The 22,967-nt window shown below is 36.2% G+C and overlaps 3 protein-coding genes across 5 annotated transcripts; 1 reads left to right on the top strand and 2 right to left on the bottom strand.

The window, feature by feature from the left end:
• Window positions 1-567: 567 nt before the first annotated feature.
• Window positions 568-3,913, bottom strand: LOC104597272 (HVA22-like protein a). The gene is made up of 5 exons (XM_010258736.3): window positions 3,668-3,913; window positions 3,432-3,458; window positions 3,211-3,333; window positions 2,317-2,539; window positions 568-832 (listed from the first exon to the last, which is right to left on the bottom strand). The coding sequence occupies exons 1-5, from the start codon at window positions 3,721-3,723 to the stop codon at window positions 770-772; spliced, it is 492 nt and encodes a 163-aa protein (XP_010257038.1). The 5' UTR covers window positions 3,724-3,913; the 3' UTR covers window positions 568-769.
• Window positions 3,914-6,792: 2,879 nt separating this feature from the next.
• Window positions 6,793-9,298, top strand: LOC104602909 (putative pentatricopeptide repeat-containing protein At5g52630). The gene has a single exon (XM_088899636.1). It carries the CDS (start codon window positions 7,003-7,005, stop codon window positions 7,885-7,887), a length of 885 nt encoding a protein of 294 aa, XP_088755762.1. The 5' UTR covers window positions 6,793-7,002; the 3' UTR covers window positions 7,888-9,298.
• Window positions 9,299-9,606: 308 nt separating this feature from the next.
• Window positions 9,607-16,719, bottom strand: LOC104597283 (transcription factor bHLH47-like). Of its 3 annotated transcripts, XM_010258755.3 has the most exons (6): window positions 16,497-16,718; window positions 16,303-16,347; window positions 15,510-15,636; window positions 13,790-13,908; window positions 13,441-13,568; window positions 9,607-10,143 (listed from the first exon to the last, which is right to left on the bottom strand). In XM_010258755.3, exons 3-6 carry the CDS (start codon window positions 15,581-15,583, stop codon window positions 9,694-9,696), a joined length of 771 nt encoding a protein of 256 aa, XP_010257057.1. In that variant the 5' UTR covers window positions 15,584-15,636; window positions 16,303-16,347; window positions 16,497-16,718; the 3' UTR covers window positions 9,607-9,693. The 3 variants fall into 3 exon arrangements, with proteins under 3 accessions (XP_010257057.1, XP_010257065.1, XP_088755763.1); XM_010258763.3 differs by lacking the exon at window positions 16,303-16,347 and having other exon boundaries at window positions 16,497-16,719; XM_088899637.1 differs by lacking the exon at window positions 16,497-16,718 and having other exon boundaries at window positions 16,303-16,490.
• Between the last annotated feature and the right edge of the window lie 6,248 nt (window positions 16,720-22,967).

Here is a 22,967-nt window from a genome sequence, read left to right on the forward strand (position 1 = left end):
TCCTTCAAAAATCGCAAAAATCTTCCGCCGCCAAACACCACCCAAGCACTCAACGAGCAGTCGTAAGTACTAAATCAGAAATCTACTTCAGACTTCGGAATTCAGACATAACTAGCAAATTGGCGACCTTATGAGTTATGACCAATTGACTAGTTTAAGAGGCATGGAAATGGATCAAATATGTATGGTTGTGAGGCGTTAGACTCTCTGTCTGGAGCTAGACAGGTAGGCAGTATAAGTATATCTGTGATGGGCATTGTAGTCCAGTGGTATATATATATATAACGAGTAAGAGTAATGACCTTCCGTAGATTGGTGTAACAGTATAATTAATAGGTTGAGAATATACTGCATACAGACCGTCAATCTATCAGGTTGATTTCTGAATTCTGACCAATGAGAACTCACAGGTGGCTGATGAGAAACAAGGGAGATATAGGGGACAAGTGAGAGATCAACCTCTCTACCTACTTAACCTCTGGAGTTTTGCTTTCTTTAGCTTTTAGCAAATGACAACTAAACAGTATGCCCATCAAAGTGAAAGGCAAAAAAAAAAAAATCTGCATCTACAAGGCAAAAGAGCAAACCACATAATTAATTAATTACATGTGTATAAAACAAACGAGTATCTTTGAACAACATAGGCAATATCTAACAAAAAGACACGTGAAAACCAACAACTATATATGGAGGCAGTTCTACTAGAATGCAGATGCATTTGCCTTACCATTAGTTACTTTGCCAAAGAGAAAATAAAAACTTCTAATGCCTAATAGTCATGATCAAAGATCATGTATTTGTCATTTTTTCTTGATGTTGTTTCTGTGTCAACCTGCATAGCAAACACATATGAAGTTGGCTTGTCAATACATGTGCGCTTGAATAAATCAAAATTAATAAAGATAGTAACATCTATGAAACCATGATATTCCATGTACAGTTTACCTTTTATGGACGTCAGAAAATCAATACAAACAACCTTTGTCTCCATCCCCACCCCAAACAAAAACACAAAAGAAGAAGAAAACAAAACAATGATCAATGGTGCAGTGGTACCAGCATGGACCCCTGCACCAATGCTTGGATACCAACAGTAACTTTGCATTTGACCAGAGAGAGTTTTAGGGATTATTATAATAACAAGCAAAAGTTTCTTACATATTCAAGGATAAATGAAAATGAGTTTTTAAGTATTCTAGTAAATACATAAAGAGGGGGGAAGAAAGAATCGTGTAGCCAAACTCAGTAGTAAAGGCTGAAGACTCTTGCAAAGAAAGGTGAATTAAATTTACCAAATGACATCTACGACACAAGTCAAAAGGAAAGCTGGCTAGTGTCCTTCAAGCTAAAAGAAAAGGAAACATGGCATAGCGATCCAGAATGGATAGTAAACCTCAACTATGCACATGCTTATAAGTATACAACTGCTAATTCCAGATTTACATACCCTTGCAATGCCCTTTTAATCAGGTCAAGCTTCAAATTCAGTGATTCAAGCACTATTTTTTTGCTGCAGCATCCAGTATGGAAAATGGGGTCTCAGTTCTCAACACACTAGTCAGTTTACACTCTCATACACCAATCGGTACAACTAGAGTTAACTATCTATAGACAATTGCTTTGATAGTCATAGCCCTTAACATTGATTGAACACTCTTATGCATCAGCTTATGCATATAGATTGACTGCCTAAAAGGATACAAAATTTGGGCAGATGGCAGACCTGGATGTTCCTGTCAGACCATAATATGTTCTCGTGAAAATCTAAGGCTTCTCCACTATTATTTCATGAGGCACACTACCTACTAACATTTCCTCCATGTAATATGTTCCCATGCCAACCTAAGGCTTCTCGAATTGGATAACCAAAGGTGATGAATATATATGTGGACAAGAAAAGACTATTATTTCATGAATGCACACTACCCACATACATTTCCTCCATGCTTAAAAGGTATTCCAAGAATGAATATATCAGCATAGCTTGATTTAGTAGTAGAAGAATTCCATTCTTCACCAAAAGAAAAAGATTCCCATTTCAGAAGTTAATAACAGAGAAGATCTTATCAGACTTTACAGAACTCCAAACCATGGATCCAAAATTTATCTTACATGTTCATGACTTTATTTTCAACAAAAATAGATTCCCAGTAATCTTTTCAATTTACAAAAGGTAACAATTGGTCATTTGGCTCACTGTAATTACCACCAAAACAAAAGTCGATTCCCTGTTCTTGAAAACCATTTTGCCTCTAATAAGACATAGATAGAAACATAAAAAATTTCCAAAATAATCCTTAAAGTTATCAGGCATACCCTGTGAATTCCATTCTCTGCAATGTATTTCTCTGCAGCTGTAAGAATGTCCTCTGGCTTACTGAAAATGTCCTCCTTCCTTGGGATATACCAGACGTTAACTGTCTGCTGGTTTACAAAGAAAGGTCTAACAAAATGCTCATAAACATATGCAGCCCCACTGAAGTATGGCAATACCAACCAGCAGGTGGCAATCAGTTTTGCATACGGCCAAAAGGGGAGCCTGCCATAAAAATTTTCAAGTTAGGACTGTAGTTTATGAAAGTTATCAACCAAAACAGCATACCTTTTCTAAAGAATAGATGATGAAATAAAATGATAGATAAAACACTAGTGAACAGAATTGTGATCGTGCCAGGGGTCCATATGCATTAACATCCCTGTTGATGATGAAGATGCCTCTTTCTAACATGTCTTATGGCAAAAGAGAGGAGCAGAGTAAAGAAAGAAGGGACAGCTAGCAGCTACCAGCATCTTTTCTAATGTGTTTAGTTCAATATAAAACAGGCAGATAAAAAAGGTTTTCAAATATAAGAGAACTACAACTGAAATTTTTCAGAGTTGGCATTATTTTCCGTCCCCTTATCAGCTAATATATCCTGCAATGCAGTGCCCTTATTATTTTCAGAAGAAGGGGGTTGTTGAAAGTTAAAATTACAAGCAACCCCAAGAAAAAGGTAACATAATTGCCAACAAAAAGGGACACTTTAAGGAAATAATCCATGAAAAAAGTACCAAAAAATGCACTCCCATCCTATTGCTAAACCTCCACCTATGTTTGAGTTTTTCATCATTTAATTTCTAAGGATACTAAAGCAAAACAATAATATTAGATTGATGGAAAACATAATTAAGAGCATATTACAGGAAATAGTTAAGTGCGGGTAAAGTTACCACTCAATAACTTTTGCGAAGGTAAGCTCGAAGAGGGTAAGCATAGAATATAGAACCCAGTAAGTGAGCCACTGCTTATCATCTTCATGGGACTTGGACTCTATTGCCCTAATGGAGGCGTATCTGTCACCCCCAAGAAGAAAAAAAAAAAGGCTTGATCTCAATGTCAAAATTAGCCACTTCAATTTTCAGAGAATCTAACTAAAAGAAATTGCACTTACAGAGGATAAACCAGAGTAACCAAAGGCCTGCAAAACAAACACAACAACCGAATTACAAAAAAAAAGAGGGAAAATAACTACAAAACAACCAATGTACCACTATAATTGGGGAGAAAATACTATTATGATCTCGGCAAAGAAAAATTAGTAAAGCAAAATAAACAGACTTGTTAAAAAGCGTCATTTAACATGAAAATCTTTGTTTTCTCCTTTCCTCTGAAATTCTGAAAACATACCCAGCAAGAACGTCGAAGTTCTTCGCCACCACTTTGAGAAAGCTCCCAGATCCCATCTCCTTAATTTCTTGGTTTTCCTTTTATCTGTTTTCTGGTGTGACTACTGACTAGTTTACAACAAGGAAAGAGCAGGAGTTCCTCCTTTGCTGAGAGGTTTTGGTCCAAGAGACCGTAAAAACCAAAGCAAAAGCAAGAGTGAGAGAAAGGGAGCGTTAAATCTTTAAACGTTACAAAAGACTTGTTCGTGAGGCAACCGAACCAGTTACCAACCACTGCTTAAAGGCCTGATTTTTTTGTCATTTGCTAAAATCACCCCCAAGTTTCATGAATTTGCTAAAACTTATCATATATTTTGTATTTCATTAAAACATTCCTATAGTTTGCAACTGATTTATGTATTTGGTTTGGAGGAAAAGGTAAGAAAAGGGAGAACAATAAGTTTTCACTGTTTTCTTACCACCTTTTCCTTTAAATCAAACACACCCTTAATGAAAATAATGGTTCGGACCTTAACATCCATTGGAGCAAAATTAATCTACATAAAATAAGAATGGAAATGGTGTTGTTGCCTTTAGGGCTTCCTTCACTCTTTGACAAGTTATTTATTTAGGTAAATGCATTTACTTATGTTATTTTATTTCTTAAATAAATAAGTCAATGACCATTTTAGTCATAAAAATCTATTATTAAAAGGATATTTTTGTTATATTCAAGTGTTGTCAACTTTCCCCCAAGTAAGAAAGTTATTTATCCACTTGAGAGACGGTCATCACTTACCCAGAAAATTTTTCCTAATCCTCACATAAATATGAAAAAAAATAACATGAGTTTCTTAGTCAATGGGATTGTGAATCCCATAACAAATTTTCCCCTCTCAAAATCCAAAAAACTAATGCCCCCTAATAGTAAAATATGGGCAACCACTTCCAAACATTGCTCGTACCAAGTAATCACACATTGTTTCTTTCTAAAAGCTTGATTTAAAATGCTAAAGGATACTTTGAAATAAATGACTATGGGCTATGACTTCAAATATTTTCCACTCAGTTTAAGTGGACCAATTCCAGACAGCAATACAAACCATTTAACGAAAGACTGATTTTATTAAATCAATTGGTTGCAAATCATAAAAGGTGATTTAATAAAACACAAATTTAAGGGTAGGTTTTAGTAAATCTATGAAATTATAAGGGTTTTTAATAGATGACACTTTTTTAATAAAATAAAATAGGACTAATCTTAAATCATCAGGCGTGCGCAACCGAGTTCCAAAGTAATCGACGGAATCACAGAATGCTGCATATAACTAGGAAAGATGATTGGAAAAAAAATAAAACCTTTTTTATAAAATGCATATTATATTATATGATATATAGTGTAGGGAAAAATGCCATTTGAACCAAACTTTTACCCCTAATTTCATTTTAGGGCACTCAACTTTATATAAGAGAGACGAGATGGTATAAGGATTTAAAAAATGATTAAAAAATACAATGTCATATGGATGCTTTATTTTAAGATGTGTTTTTTTATAGTATTAAATATTTATTTAAATTATTGAAATGCGTATTTTAATATATTCTATGCATATATAATATAAAATACACCATTTTCATTCTATTTTCAATACACGTCTGTGTAACTGAATTATTTACCATTTTTTATTCTTCAAACCAAACTATGCATAAAACTTTTTCCTTGTTGCATTTATGTTAAATATTTTGTGTTATCTAATATTTTTATATTATGTGCTTTTTGTACAATCCGTTAGTACATTTATTGGGTTTAACCTAAAATTTGAGAAGCACATCACATTTTGTAGTTGAAAAGTTGGCGTAAACAGTACTTTTTCCTTATAATATATTATATATTATATTTTTTATATAAATATTTTCAAGCTGCCCCTTATATGAGTTCAGATGCAGAAAAAAAGCATAAAATATTCTGTTACATCAATTAGAACCAAATGGGGTGTAAGTCAGGTCAAGCTAACCCAAGTTATTGAACCTTCAACACTAATTGATTTTGGATAGGCCTGATTTGTTCATTTTAAGTTTTATTTTGTTTTGTTTGTTTGCTTTTTTTTTTCTAAGAAGTCAATATTTATGATGCAGAAAGATATGATATATTGATTTCTGAAAAAAAACTAGCTTTGAACAGTATATTATGATTAATTAGCTTTGGCATCATTACAAAATCTTTGATTTTAAACTTAAAATTGTTGATGCATATACATTTTTAAGCCAGTTGATATATATGCATATATATATGCATGCATATTTATATGTAAATATATATAAATAAACATGTGGAGTTCAAGTAGGTTGAGTTGCTCAAGGTATCAACCATAATCCTACCTGACTTTTGGGCAAACCTGGCCCATGTCACATCCTTACAAAGCTAGAATTGCCCATGCCATCAAAATGCCTGTAAAGCAACAGCTTGTAAAAGACCATTGGAAGAAGGATGTTAAGCCCCTCCATTAGTCCTATTTTTCAAAAGTAAGGCTCCATTTGGCTCGTAAGAATAGGAGTCCAGAATTGGAATTGGAATGGGCTACTCCAATTTTAATTGTTTGGTTGGAAGGAATCAGAATCTCATTTTCATTTCTATTGAAATAACATTTCCCCATTTGAGGGAATAGCCATTCTTTACTTCTCCTTCAAGAATAAAATTTCATTTTTACTGATTCCAATTCTCATTCTCATTTCTGTCTGAACCAAACAGACTAGGGAAATAAATCATTCTAATTCCGATTTCAACTACAAACTAAAAGGACCCTAAATAAAGAAATAAGTCTTAAAAATGCACAAGGGTACCTCCTTTCTTCTTCTTTTGCATTACTTATAACATATTAGAGGGGGCTCGAACCGTTTAATTCTTTTGGTGACCTTTATATATGATTGTGCCTACTCTAAACACTTTTTTGACAGACGTACATGAAAGTAAAAAGTAAATCCGGAATACGTTCATCTTTTTCTTTTATTTTTACATTACTATGTTTTCCACTATAATGGTATTTAGTGAACCTGGTAGCCAATTGCACAGGTTATCGCCACAACTAAATAACGTGTTAACGACCCACAACCCTCTCAAGCATTGCCGGACTTTCTTTTTGGGAAAATTTCTGATAGGTATCCTGTACTTTTAGGCCAAGTACTAATTTAATACCTGAATGACAATCTAGTACTTGAACTTTCAAAATGCGACAATCTAGTATCCGCCAATCGTTAAATGGCACATGAAAAGACAAAAATACCCTTAAAATATAATCTAATTTTCTTTATCAACCTATATGCTAAAATCAAAACCAAAGGCGCTTGCAATTGCAAGCAATGCGATTGCAAACAAGAAGTTTATTAAGCTTTGCACGATCGATTGTCGTTGTTGTTATACCAAAAACAACAACCCGAGCTTCTTTCTCTTTTGCTTTATTGAAGCTGGATGGAAGTTATCACGTGGATGTGTTCTCCAGCAACCGAAAGATCGATAACTTGATCAAATGTGGCCGTCTTGATTCAGCCGTTGAGATGTTTGAAGCAATGCCTATCCGTGACGTCGTCTCCTGTAACTTGGTAATAGCTGGTCATGCTCGCCATGGGTTTCAAGAGCTGGCCCTTGATCTCTTCAAAGAAATGGTTTTTCGAAGCCTTAGAGAAAGCCCATCCACATGTTCTTTAGTTTTGGGTATTTGCAGTGATGTTGGGTTCTACCAAGAAGGCCTTCAAGTTCATTGCAGAGTGGTTTTGCTTGGGTTCAACGCAAACTTGTTTGTTGGGTCCACACTGATTGATCTGTACCCGCAAGCTTCATATCTTAACCCTGCTATGCAATTGTTCGATGAATTGCCTGGTAGAAGTTTAGCAACGTGGAATTTGGTTCTTCGTGGGTTCTATCAATTGGGTCGATCATATGAGATGCTAGGATTCTACTTGAAGATGAAATCAGATGTTGGGGTTGATCCAAATGGTGTTACTTTCTGCTATTTGATATATGTCTGTGCTCGACATAGAATGGGTAGAGAGGGCCTCAAGATGCTTGAGACCATGATCCAGGAGGATCTGAAGCCAGATGTTGTAACATTCTTGTCTATGTTAATGGGTTGCAGACACTCATGTTTGGTGAGAGAAGAGCAATTAATATTTGAATCAACGGAAACCATCCATGCCGTCTACCTAGACAAGAGGCACTATTCATGCATGGTTGATCTTCTGGGGTGAGCATGCTTGTTAGAAGAAGCAGAAGTGTTGCTAAAATGCTCACCAATTAAGGGTGATTCAGTAATGTGGAGCTCCCTGTTGCATAGTTGTATAGTACATCAAAATGAGAAGGTAGGAAGAAGAGCTGCAATAGCTTTGCTGGAACTCAACCCAGACAATCCTACGATGCTATTGCAGGCATCAAGCTTCTATTCTGAAATTGGTGATACAAAGATGTTCATGAAAATTAGAGAATACAAGGAAACGAGTGAAATGAGAAAGGGGACATGTTACAACTTTATTGAGTCAATCAATCATGGTTACTCTTGACATCATGTGCAACCACTTACTCCCGGTATGTTCACATTATTTTGCTGCAAGTATACTTATCAATCTGTAAAGTCAATCACAGCCCAGAAATCATACTGATGACGTATCGTATCATCATACAATCTATGTTTTAGCTCATTCAACCCCAAGCAAAATCCAGATGACCCACTAGAACTATTTCCCTCTACTGACTCAGAAGTCAACATTTATTGTGTTGATAATGGAGTCGATGCCAACAAATAAGATATTCATCCAAAATCTATAACAGGGAAGGAAAGAATTTGTTGTGTTGCGATACAAAGGTGGGAGTTTGATAGACAATGGCCACCGCACCAAAGGTCACCTTTTGTTCTTCAAGCCTTCATCATCTGTGCAAAAAGACACCACCTTCTCTCACATCGAGATCTCTGTCGACCAATTCCTCAACATGCTTCCAATTCAAAACCTTAACGTCTATCTCTAATGGCCATCGTTTCTTCATTCCGTACTAGCGGTTTACAGTTTGGGCGGAAGACAGTGAGCAACAAGCACAAGCAAACTCTTCGGTTTTCGTCTAGACTGTTGAGAGCTTGAGATCTGTTTTATTTTCGTGAAAAAGAAGATAATGAACAATGTATTTTATTTTAAGGATAATTTTGACATTTTAAAAACATTAAATGGCACATGAGGTCATGTAATATACATAACTGACAGCCCATTAAAGGTAGGTACTAAATTGTCGCAATTTAAAAATTTTGATAATAGATTGTCACATTTTAAAATTCAAACACTAAATTGACACTCATCTTAAAGTACAAGGTACCTATCATAAAATTTTCTTTTTTTTTTAATATATTGCGAAGGGCCACAACGGGGTAGCCTATCCCCCAACCTAGATGCAGGCGGGTTCGATCCCACGTCTCTGCTGCTACGACCAGCAAGCAGGAGGAGCCCTTACCAGCTGGTTGGCACCTTGCCCTTAATCCTTCTGAATGAGGACAAAAACTGATCACGACAATAATATCATTTAACAGCTAACATTGGTCCATGCATAGCAATCGAATTCGAACCAAAATTGTAATTCACAATTCACAAACGTACATCCTGATTTTCAGAATACGCTAAGAAAAACCATTTATTGGTGACAAATGCTCATTTGGCTAGGAATATAAATACAAATATGTACAGTACAAATACATACAAAATGTAAGGTTTTGCACTTTACAAATTTGTATTTGTACTCCTTCCAAACTGACCCTTTACATCCATGGAACGCTAAAATTTTTTTAAATTATTAATCCCCCAAAGCACCATTACCCGGATCCAACCGTTGTCATCGCCAGTGGCATAGTCATTGTATGTGGCACTAAACACATGCCTATACTGAAACCTATAACCAAGTAACTAACCCAAATATATCCAAGAAAGATAGGGGGTAATTGAGGACAAACATTTAAATAATTTTAGGTGCATGGTGAATACGTTTAAACCATCTGACCAAACTAGATCTTGACAAGTTTATACACTGCCAGCGACTTGTCCGCCCCTGCTGATGCCTGTGGTGTTTTTACTAAGTATATCTTTTGTTGTATTTAACTGGTCAGAAAGAAGTTGTGCTGGCCAAGAGTCTGATGGAGTAGGATATCGAGCATGAGGTCTGCTCACCTGCGAGGGAGGATTTGATGGAGCATGTGTACTCATGGGCTCTGGATAAGCTTTAAGCTCATGATGGAAGGGAATAACAAACACTGAACCAACAGGGGCCGACTGCAATTTGGCATCTACAACAGGCAACCTAAGATGATCTTCAGGTAAATGTGATCCCGAGTTCTTATGCTGCATTTGGGCAGTAGCTGCATCCCATGTAGGTTTACATTGAACCCTTTCCTGTAGTTCAGTCTGTAACTTCTCAATTTCAGCTTCTAGGACAGAATTCTCTTCTTTCAGCTCATTCTTCTCAATGGTTACCTGCCAATCAACCATTCAAAAGGATAGATGGTTAAAATCAAGGTAGGAAAAAAAAATCTAGGATGAAGACATAAACAGATTGATTTCCATGATCATTTGCATCTGTGAGAGGATACAATTTTCAGTTTAGAAGAGATGTTTTTCAGAAAGATGGATGCTTATAGCATCATGTGTTTTTTGGTGGCTAGGTGAGGATGAAATCCTCATTCGCCTACCAAAGTTAACACCATTTAGAAAAGGTGACCAGTAAAAAGCAATGAACCCCCTATCTGTTTGGAAAAAAAAAAGAATTTAGAAATAAGCTCTTGCCAACTCTTTTTTGTCCATGTCATCTCTTTGCAGCTTCATGGCTGTCAGAGCCATAGAGGAAGAATTGCAGATTCCTCAAAAGTTGAGACATGACAATTTCTATTACAGATGAAGATGATAGAAGAGAAAATGAGTGGAAAAGAAAAAGGAAAACACAAAGGGGGCGCTCTTTTTCTGGATTTTGAGAGGAGGGAAAGTTGGTCGATGGGATTTTGGTTCCCATTGACCAAGAATCCCATGTTCTTTTTTCAGATTTATGTGAGGACACGGGAAAGTTTATTTTCCCGGTACCCATCTCTTGGGTGGGTAAATAACTTTCCCACCTTGGGGGAAAGTTGCCAACACTTGAATGGGTCAAAAATGCCCCTCATAATAATGGATTTTTATGACTAAAATGGTCATTGCCTTATTTTACATGGGAAATAAAAGAGCATGGCTAAATGCATTTACCTGGATAAGTCTTACCTGGGAAACACTTACCTAGGTAAGTGCATTTACCCGGGTAAGTAACTTACCGAAAAGCGAACGGGGCCAAAAGGAAAAAGGGAACCAGCTATTTTGGTTGCACTCCTGGTCCCATATCATAACTTTCAATTTAGCCCACAAGTGACTGTATTACAAGTTTACAACCCCATAAATAATCATCCAGATTATTTAAAAGTGTCCTTCCATAATTGCCCATGCATACTTTATCTCTTCCCCTTGCCAACAACAGTGACAAATCATCTAGAAATAAAGATTAGAGATTTCTTGCTGAAAGGATGGAAAGAAGAGCAAACAATCCATAAAATGGAACAAGGTCTGCAGCCTGAAAGAGTCTGGAGGGTTAGGACTCACTAGGAGAAAGAAACTTGAGAGTGGTAAACTTGGCCTTGCTTGGAAAATGGTTTTGGAGATTTAATGAGTAATCAAAGAGCTTATAGAGTGTCATGCTCAAGTTTGGCATGAGGAAAAGGGCTGGGATCTGGGTGAGCCTAAGAAATATTTTTTTGGTAATAAATAAAAGAGAAATTAGGAAATGCTACACTTCGTCAGAGGTAACCAGTACAAGAGAGGGAATTGTAGTAGGTAAGATTCTGGAGGAACCCTTGGTAATGATGGTCAGCCACTTATGATGTTGTCTCTGTGTTTGTGAAACTCCAAACCAGCATTCCACTGATTGGAGAATATCTGAAAGTACTCCACTTTTCTTTATGCCTTATTTTTATTTTATATACCATTATCTGACCACATGTCACTTGTAAATGTTTAAAGCAACTACCTTGATTTTTGCAAAATAAAGGAACAAATAATATATATGATATTGTTCTAAATGATCTGAGATCAATACAAGCCAATATTTTAAAACGTGGAGGCGTGACGCGAGACGTTCCACTACCTAGAGGTGTGAGGCGTAATTCAGATCGTAAGAGGTGTAAGCCTCCCTTTCTTTTTTTTGTCTTTTTATACGAGGTGTGCGTGTGAGACGCATGAGGTGTATGCCTCTAGCACACTTCATGAAAAAGGAGTATGAGGTGTACGCCTCTTGCACCTGAGGCGTATGCCAGAGGTGCCTCTGGCATACACCTCGGGGCGTTTTGGGGGGCACCTTGCCTGGAGGCATGCCTCCACGCATACGCCTCCCAGGCTCCCACGCCTTTTAAAACACTGATACAAACAAAGAAAAATAAAAAATCAAATTGTGGTTGATTAGGATAACCATATTAAATCATTAGTCAATCTAGTCATCCCAGGCAACCATATCATGGATATCAACCAACTATTTTAGTAATGGAATCAGTGGGGCCTTAAACTAAATAGTCAGTCAACCAGTTGAAAAATTTGGGATCACAATCAAACATTAACCAATCCAAACCAGGAGAAACCAAATGCTTTAACTGAATTCTTTTCTGAAAATAAATGTCGGAAAATGCACAATCACGACCAAACTGGATTTAAACTTTAATCTAGTTGGAATTGGACACAAGATACACGTGCACATAAACTGACAAGTTGCAGGATCAGGTAAAGAAAGAATTGCAACCAATAGAATTAGAATGGGATGGGCAAAATGGAGGAGTGCATCCAGAGTCTTTAGTGATAAACATATACTACTTAGATTGAAAGGAAAATTTTATAGAACAGTTGTTAGGCCAGTTATGTTGCATGGAACAGAATGTTGGGTAGTCAAGAAACATGTTCAAAAAATGTGTAGGAAAAAGGTATATGCGGAAATGGATGAGTGGAAAAACTAGAAAGGATAGGGGCAGAAAAGAAGTCATTCAAAGAATATAGGAGTAGCTCTGACAGGTGATAAAATGAAAGAAAGTAAACTAAGATGGTTTCGTCACATGCATAGAAGACCAATAACAGCACCCATGAGAAGAACTGGTCAGTTGCAAGTTGAAGGGGCTAGACGGGCTAGGGTTAGACCAAAAAGGACATGGAACAAAGAAGTTAGAAATGATTTAAGTGCCCATAATTTAACAATGGATATGGCATTAAACAGGAACTGAATCGCACATGTTGCTGATCCTATATAGTTGGGATAAGGCTTGGATGATGACGATGATGATTTCTAAATGCACTTATGAAACCAATTTCTTACTTCAACTCATTAATGTTAAATTAGCCATACCTACCGTTCTTCATATCCTTTTTATTAATATTCTTATGATTTTTTAAATCCGTTTTAATCTTATGATTTAAGGATTGGTAACATGATTTGAATTGAAACCAGTGCAAAATTGTAAAATATAGCTTGGTTCTTGAAATGGCTGTGAACATTAATGTAGGATTAACCTAGACAAGGCACTGTCAAAAATCCCAAACACCAATAATCTAAAGGAACAACCAAAAAGAATCTCCAATAGGATCAGTACATGTGTTAGAAAACCATTAAGGTGAGCCTGACAAGAGAGCTGAGGAAAAGGAATTAGGTGGAAAAGAGTTTGGTATTAGAGAACAACATAATTTGAAAAGAAAGCAACATAGGTTTCAAATGCTTACATAATGGGATTCAGATAACAGAGCTGCATGCTCTCTTTTGAGAGATTCAACCTGAGCTAGCAGATCCCGCAGTAATCGGGTGGAATCTCCCAATATAGAGGCCTTTCCATTGTTCTGTCGAGCTGGTTCTGTAAAATAGGTGACACTCTTCAACAAATATATAAATCTCGCGACTTCAAAATAGAGCTAATCAAGCTGGGCAATCATAAGAAAGAGAACGAGAGCTAAATAGACTACAATGATCCTTTAAGATAAATAAATATGTTGAGACTAAGCTTCAAGTAGCCTTTAAAGAAAGAGGTCATCCAGAGAAACAAAAGAAACAATAACAAAAGGGAGGAAAATATACCAAGAGAAATTCCTAGCTCATGAAAGAGCTCATTCAAATGATCACGCTTCTGTTTCTCTCTCTCAGCTTTGTGAATTTTCTTTGGAATTTTCCCATGGTTCCTTTTGTTAGGCAAAGAGCTGCATAAGAGCAACAAAGGATATTTAGACAAATTCCCATTGTCGCCATTGTTGTTATTTAGCCATTTGTGGATTTACTACAAACTAAAAAATCCAGATGCCAACCGGATATTTTCTCCATTTATTTAATAATCCCACTGTATGGTCTATTTTGCGGCTTATCCAAAGATGAGTTATTTGTTTTGGTTTTCCTAGCGAGGGCTTTTTTGTTTTTGTAACTTGTTTTAATCTATGGAAATTGAGCATCCATTAGGGGTTATAAATTAAGCATCCATTAGTGATTTATGCCCAAGGCTTTATATAAGTTAAGCACCTGAGACATTACAGTAAGCTAGTACTTTAAAAAGAGGGGAGATCAAGTTGCATGGTGTGCAAAATTTAGATGTCTTCTGCTTGATAGGGAAGTAGAAGAATGCATTTCACTATTTTCGAAGCTAGAGGTGATGAGGATGGACTCTTAACTATGCAAGTGCAAGATAGTGGAAGCCAGGAGTGCACCAATGGGAAGTTTTCAGTTACGTCTTTTTATGAAGCTTTATCCAAGAATTATATTGAAAGGTCTTCTATTGGAAGACTGTGATGACGTCCTGTTCCTCCACAGTTGAAGATTTTGTTTGGCTGCTTGCACTGGACTAACAGTTGATTATCTGAATTAGAGAAATTTTTAGTCGCCAAATATGCTTTGTCCTATGTAGGAAACAAGAAGAAACAGAATCATGAATATGGCACTAAACTGAATAGAATAGTGAAATGGGATTAATGTAGCCGAATCCATATAGTTGGGACAAAGTTTAGTTGATGAGGAGGAGGTAAGAATATGTGATTTTTTTATCCAATGCTGCTGGGCAGAATTAATTTAGAAATTTTCTTTGCTATTTTTAATTTCAGAAAAAATTGCCCACAAGGCCAGTGGAGACTTTTTCAACATGGACAATATTGGGGGGTGAAGGGGAGAAGGTGGCACTACCGCAATAGCTATAGTATTATCCCATTACTGCATGTTGGGTATTTGGAGAGGAAGGAATAGGTGTATCTTCGATGAGAATTTTCAATCAAGAATAAAACTAAATTTGTGATTAATTAAGTAAAGAAGAATTTGGGGTCAATTTTTGGGCTACTTTTGAATCATGAATTGGATTGTTAATGAAGATAAATTGACAATGTATTTGCTTTGGAGCTACTCTGTTTTGGTGAATCTCATCACCATTGATTGCATGCTTCTTCTTTTAATTATCCTTTTTTTCCTATAAAAAAAGTTAGTAGGTTGTTTCAATCCAGTTAGATGGGTACTTTTAGCATTCTGCCACCTCAGCTGCTTCCTGTTACAGGTATAAGGACTACCAGTCACTACCACTAACAGTAAAACGCCTACCTCTAATATTTTGTGCTTTTCCTGTCTTCCGAGACTACTTATGGAGGGAAAGGAAGGTCATACACAAAACCAAATATACACATAAAGAACCAAGAAAACAAGCATTTTCCATTTTATTTATCTTCTTTATCACAATACCATCCTGGGAATCCATCAAAAAACAAGTAAATATGACAAACAATTAAATGACGTTTCATAGTCCAAAACTTTCAGAACTTCAATCACTGACCTGCAAGCTGGTTTCTCTGACACCTGACTGACCTCCTTAGCCTTAGCCGTTGAAGCAGGAGCCTCTGAAACCATTTTATGTCAGGTCACCAGCTTCAAAATAGATGTCGAAAGGAATATTCGAACGCCTGTAAAAAACAACTTAATGAAATCAAGGCTTTGGAATGCTCAATAAACAGATCGAATCAGAAATGATCATCCACCCTGCAAACAAAAGGTAGAAAAGAATAATCCCATTCAACCAATGCTATTCGACTATGTCACTATCTAGCACCCCTTACTGATAACCATAGCAGCAAAATTGATTCTCTATTTACTCGGCATACATAACCTAGATGCCATTCCGTTGTACACTTGTCATAAATTCCAAGCAACGTATTGACTCTAGGCATAGATCTTTTCCTATATAGCTCTCTTTCAAAACCAAGAAGCTCTAGTTTAGTCAAGATTAACAGAAAATAGAAGAGGAAAATCCTAAAATTGATTAAAAACCGAGAAAAAGATAACTAGAAATAGTCGAAAAAGAAGGTAAATGTAGAAAAAAAAAAATCTAAAATTCGTAGAATCAATAGATGGATTCCTGGCAGCAGCAATACTACCAACCAAACAAGAACCACAATTAAATGAGACTGCCAAGACCTATCTCTCAATTTATCGATCATTATGATCAGGAAATCATGATTCTGAGCATAAAAAAAATCAACTTATGAAATTGGAAAGAAATAAAAAGAAAAAAAAAAAGTAATCTAGTTAGCTGAAGAGAGAAGAAACAAGGGGACCTAGGGCAGACATACCTCCAACGCTTTCGAATCGATCTGGACCAGAACAGAGAACTAGAGCTAATCCAATAACAAGAATAAACGTAAAAGGAGATAAATTATTGAGTAAACAAAGGGAGAAAATTGAAGAAAACAAAAAGGAGGAAGGAGGAGAAGAACAATAAAATATGAACGATAGCAAACAAATTAAGAAAAGAAAAAATCTATACTTAGTGGGAGTGTTTTGGGCGGGCACCGGGGTTGGAGGGAAACAGGAAACAGGAAACTATGGCTGTGACTGTGAGCTATTCCACGCGATGCGTGTGGTGAGCACCCTCCCTTTACACGCATTGAATCAAGGGGCACGAGCATATAACGTGGATTCCACCTTTCGATAAAAATTGTTCGTATATTTAGATCGCCCACCTCTTGTCTTGTGCTCCACGGTCAGACAGCCACCCTATCTCTCCCTCTCGGTGTAACCGTGTAAGGTGGAGGTCGACGTGGCCGATGTTTTTTTTTTTTTTCTTGTAAATTGCTGAAATCTCTAGAGTATAAATACAAATTTGTAGAGTGCATGTTTGTATTTGTACTCTTTCCAAACTGAGCCTGAAGTTTGATAATTAAAATCATCTCTCTTGAACTTTGTAATACAGTTGCAAGTAAACCCCTTTGTTACAATTATTATAAAAAAAATATTAAATTTATGAATAACAAACAACAACAATAGGAATTTAAACTTGCAGGTTTACTTTCAAGCAATTGATATGAAGCACAAATTTGAGAAATAAATTAATTTTAGGAAATAAATAAGAAAGGTTCAGGGAAATAATTGGTATGAAGAAAAATTTTGAAAAATAAACATTTTAATCAAAAATAATTGTATGAATATTTTGAACATTTTCATACCTTTTTCTTGAGGATTATAACAAAGGAGATTTAATTGCAACTATGTCAGAAAGTTAAGGGGAAGTGATTGCAACCACTGAACTCCAATTGAGACTTCAGCAATAACCAGAAACTTCAGAGGAGGTTTCAGCAGTTTATCTTTTTATTGAAAGTTGGTGGAGGGATTCCAATTACTTCAGTTTGGAAAGAATACAAATACACATATATACTATACAAATACATATACAAGGTTTTGCACTCGACTAATTGTATTTATACTCCTTTAAAACTGAGCATTTTTTTTTGAATAATTCCTTTAAAACTGAGCGTTAAAGTATCAATACAGTGCAAATACAGATTCAAATATTTATAATTGTTACTAACTAAAGAAAAGAGAAATAAAAAAGAACAAGAGAGAGTAAGGCACGTGTCCGAGAAAAACATTTTTTCTAGAAGCTCAAATGACTGATTCCATTAGTTACATGTCCATGAGAAGACACACTTGAGTTGCGGATTTGACGAGAGTTGAGACACATTAGTTTCATGGATGGAAAGTTATTGTTATCTGATTTCACAGAACGTGCCCCAAAAACGCGCACGTCTTACTGTGCATTGAAAATATCTGGAAGATATTCTTAATCCACGGTTGGGATATGTTGTAAGACATTTTTTGGGCGCTTTATAAGGGGCAGATATGAATTCTTGTTATCTATCACAATGCATCTTGCTGTCAATTGTCCTATACACTCTTCCCTCAGCGTGCGTGTAGCTAATGGGACGACCGTTAGCTTCAAATCTGTGCTCAAAACCAAAATCGCCCCCCCCCTCCCGGCCTTATAAAGCGCCCTCTTCCCACTTTATCCACTCTAAATCTGGACCCTATGCAACCCTGCACTCCTCCGATCCAATCATTTCCGGCACCGACAACCGTTAAGGCAAATACATTGGAGATACGAACTGTCCCTCTCATCTCATTTCTCTCTCTCACACATCCTTTATTTATTTTCTTTTTTCAATACAAAACACAGAAAAATGGATCACTGGCGACCAATGTAAATTAAAACTCATATAGTAGTAATAGAAATTCAGGTTAACATTTTCATATTTTCTGGATGTTTTTTCTTTGGAAATGTTATTTTAGCAGTAAAAAAAATATGGGAAATTTCTTCCTTTCTCTTCTGTTTGCGAAGCCAATTTTGTGAGTAATAATAGAATAGAGGCAAATGTAGATTCAACTACAGCAATAACGTCTTCTTAACTCCCCTGTGCATTGAAGGTTTCATTTTTCTATGGTAAAGATTGTTTCACTTAAATACCACCAACCCATGGTTACAGGGCAAGATGAACTCAATCACAAAGAGGGTAGAAGACGACACAAAGTATTCACCTTTCCTAGTATCGTACCACAATGCTGGTACATTGATAAATGCCGATCTTGGTGAGGATTTCGGGCAACATCATCCCTGCGACACCCAACATGGCCCACCTCCCATTCTGAAGCTCCACCTGGATGAACTATTTCAGGTTGTTGGAGTCCTCTGCGAATCCCAAAGGATCAACCCCATTGTCGCCTGAGTTGTCATTAATATCAATTTTCTTAGAAAATATCAATCTATTAAAAGACCTCACCTAATAGGTTAAGTTTTTAGGTTGAATGGTTCTTTGAAATGGTATCAGAGCCACTTTGATCAAGTGGTCTAGTTTTTTATCCTCGTTACCCCATTATAACTAATTAAATTTCAGCACAAGGTATGGGTGGGCCTATGCTTGTGTGTGAGGAGGCTTGTTAGAGAATATCAACATATTCAATAGGACCTCACCTAATAGCTTAAGCTTTTAGGTTGAATGGTTCTTTGAGATATTTGTTAGAAGTAGAAGACGTCGAGGCCCAAACCAGGCAACCACGAGCTTGCCGCAAGAACCAGTTAGGAACCTCAATCTTGAGGTTTCACCCTCCCCTTCTCTGTTTACTGTTGCTGCTGCTGGTCGCCGGAGATGGCCGGTGGTGGGTGAAACTTCCCTTCTCTGTTTTGAATTGATTTTTTCTATTTGTACTCCCCCCTGTTCTATGTTGCCAGACGGGGAGTACCTCCAATGCATTTGTTGGAACGATCGTGTCTTCAACTTCCTCATCGGATGGGGGAGGAGATGAAGGGGTGTGAATTTCAAACGGGGGTGAGCAAGAAAAACCAAAAAAAAAAACACAATCGAAATCGAACTGAAAATTTGGTTCAGTTTTGATTTGATATTTTAAAAAATCGAAGGTACCAATTCAGTTTTGGTTAACCAATATAGAAAACTGGCGGTTAATTGAACTGACAGATGTACATATATTTTTATATATTTTATATGTATTTATGTATATTATATTTTTATATATTATAAATTCATAAACATGCATTATATAATGCATATATAAATATATATAGATATTTATAATATATAATATATTATTTATTACTTAAAATATAGTATTATATATATTTAGTTTTAATTATATTATATATATATTATTATAATATATTATAAAAACAAAAAATCGAAAAACTGACAAACCAAACCACTAGTTAGGGTAATCAAGTTTTGGGTGAAATTGGAGCTAATGAGACAAACTAACAACCATGTAAGTGTTTAGCATCAGTGCTGGGAACATCACACCGTTTTCTCATAAAAATGGTGTTGGACATGTGGTTTTTTGTTTGGAATCGGTGTTGCCACATAGGTATTTTCTGAAACAATTGCACTGGTTTTGTTTGATATTAGTGCTGGCAGCAACGTTTTCAACATTGACCTATATTATCCAATTTCCAAGATGATGTCACATCATTGCACCATTGGCAGTAATGCACCATTTTCTTAGAAAACATTGAATTTGGTATTGCTCCAAATCACACTTTCCCGATTTCTAAGACATGGCCTGGAGCAACATTTTTTTTTATGGAAAAAACGGCACCAAACAAAAAGGCATTGTTTGAAGCACTACTTTCTCTGATGTGGTGCGCCTATGTGGTGTTGTTTTCTCAGAAAATAGCATGTGTGTGGAAGGACACGTGGCCGCTTCTAATTGTGTGGGACGTTTTTTGGCCCCATCCAATGGGGCACAGATTCGAACTCTACCATAGGCAAGGTTTTTAAAACCGAACCGAACAACGAACCAATCAGGGGTCTAGTTCCTAGGTCGAACGGTCCAACCGTTTAAACCGAACGGACGACCCATTTTGACAAAAAAAATACAAAAATTTAAAAATAAAACGATCAAAACCGTTGGACGGTTCAAACGGTTTGACCACTTGAATCAACAGTTTGTTTATCAAATCAATGATTTTGAGCAAAATAACGGTTTTGAGGTAAAACAAAATTAATCACTTAACCGGTTCCCGGTTTTTCCGGTCCGGTTTTGAAAACCATGACCACAAGAATGCAGGAAAGAGATGACATGTCACCTCACCAAAAATGGATTGGAGATTGGTGGTCGGCTAGTCGCGTGCCAGACACACTTTCCCTCCATCTCTCTTCTCGTTTTCCCAATCCAACCCGGTTCCAATACCAGTTAGCCCGGACCCAGATACATGAAAATATAATGCGTGCCAACCCAAATTGGTCATAGCGAATCTATACAAAATTTTGAAAATTTACAGTTGATTCTTCCTTAAAAGTTTTTAGGGGTTTTTATCGTTCACTTCACCTCATAATTCATAATACAATTGTACAATTGGGGTCAATACCAAGGGGGAAAGATGCCAAGAAATTACAGGCCTGAAGAAAAGAGGAAAATTAATATGGAAGACAATTCCTATGGCTATTCTTTGGGTAATTTGGTTAGAGAGAAACATGAGAGTTTTTTGTAACAAGACTAAGCGCACTGATGAGGTAGTGCAGCAGGCAGTCAGCAAGCTGATTTCTTGTATGTCTGTTACTCCTCACTTTAAGAACCTGAATGTACCCGATTTGTTTAGATCCAAGTCCATTTGGAGTTTGTAACTTGGCTTAATGCTCTGTTTGGTCCTTATGTCGCTAGCTTTTCTGTTGTAACTTGTACTATCTGATTTAATAAAATCTTACTTTACCTTTCAATATATATATATATATATAGGTAAAGTAAGCTTTTATATATATAGTGTATGTGGCGTATTGAATGGAAAAATAATATCCACCCACTAAAACTCTAATATATGTATATTATCCAACTTCATTAGGCAAAGGAAGTTCTCTTACTTTGAGTCTTATGAATCTTAATGAAGTGCATCAAATATGGAATCGTGTACCTTACTACAGAATTGCAGTTTGAAGCCACAATCACTCCCAGCTCCTTCTGCATGATGTTGGTATATATAAAGTAAAAACATGGTGGCATGTTACTAGATGCCCATGAGCAAGAAACCAGTTGGCCTAAACTTGGTGGCAGTGGGCAACTTATCTAAAATATTCATGATGGAGGCATGGAAGCAAGGAAACAATCCATGGAGAAAGCAAACAGTTTTTATTTTTGGCAATTCCTCGTCCAATCGCAATTTCATAATTTTCGGATGTTTTGGATTTTTTGAGTTTTTAAATTTATTTTCTCATTTGGGCGTCTTATGAATAAGGTTTTTAAATCTTATAGAAATGTATTTCTATTAGTAAAATCAAAATTAGTATTTAATAACTTTGAATTTATTAATAGGAGTTAGAGTCCTTAATTTGAGTGTCCCTATGTGTTACCCATTGGGTTGCCTTGGTTTTAAGTAGTTAGAATTTGTTTTGAGTTAGCTTCCTAGTTGAGGCCTTGAGGGAACTCCTTTTTCCATTTATACGAATAACAACTATCAAGTGATGGCCATTAACTAATGTTAGTTCCAACTATCTGGGGGTTTTGGGAGGGATGGACTGGATACAGACCTAACCTTTGGTTCATAAAATGGTTACTTTTAAACTCAAACCTGTGTTTTTGTGATTGTCGAGTGTAACACAATAGTGATGGAAAGGACATAAATGCCCCTGAAAATAGCAACATAAAAAAACTTACAAAATAAACCAGTAGATCTCAATAGGTTCATATTGAATTACTCGTGGATAATAGTTGATCTTCTCTTTCCTCTTTTCTCCTAACCTCATTCAATGGCAACTTCATAAACTTTGGATGTTTTGGTCCTTTTGGATTTTTGAGTTTTTAAATTTGCTTCCTGGTTTCTTTACATTAGTCTTAGATAGAAAGATTAATAATGGGTATTCAAAGTTATTATAGAAGTTAGAATCTTTGCCTATGTGTTACCTATTCATTGCCTTTAAGGGGTGTTTGGAACAATGGTGTTGTGTTGTCATTGTGTTTTGGGTTGACCAATACAAATTTGTATGAGAAAGATTTTTCTACCTCAAGTGTTTTGAAAGTGTTTTAAGTTGATCAATACAAATTGCTATTTTTACCTAAAATATCAAATTTGATGTTTCTTACATGCATTTTTCTAATTGAAATGGCATTCATATACAATGTGGCAATACATTTTTCTCACAAATTTGTATTGATTAACCAAAAACGCAATGGCAACAAGACACCACCGTACCAAACACCCCCTTAGTTTTGAAGTGGTTGGAATTTGCTTTAGTTTAGCTTTCTAGCATTGATGTCAAACATATACTGAATTTGGCATTTGCTCCGGACCACTTTTCCGATTTTCAAGGCGTGATTTGGAGCAATGTTTTTTTTTCTAGAAAAATGATACCAAACAAGAGGACGCTGTTTGAAATACCACTTTTTCTGATGTGACACCCACCATTTTCTCAGAAAATGGCATCGATGCCAAACACCAACTTAGGGTTTTTCCGACTTGACTTCC

Source organism: Nelumbo nucifera, chromosome 3 (assembly GCF_055504915.1).
Source record: "Nelumbo nucifera cultivar China Antique chromosome 3, China Antique-T2T, whole genome shotgun sequence".
NCBI classification, from domain to species: domain Eukaryota; kingdom Viridiplantae; phylum Streptophyta; class Magnoliopsida; order Proteales; family Nelumbonaceae; genus Nelumbo; species Nelumbo nucifera.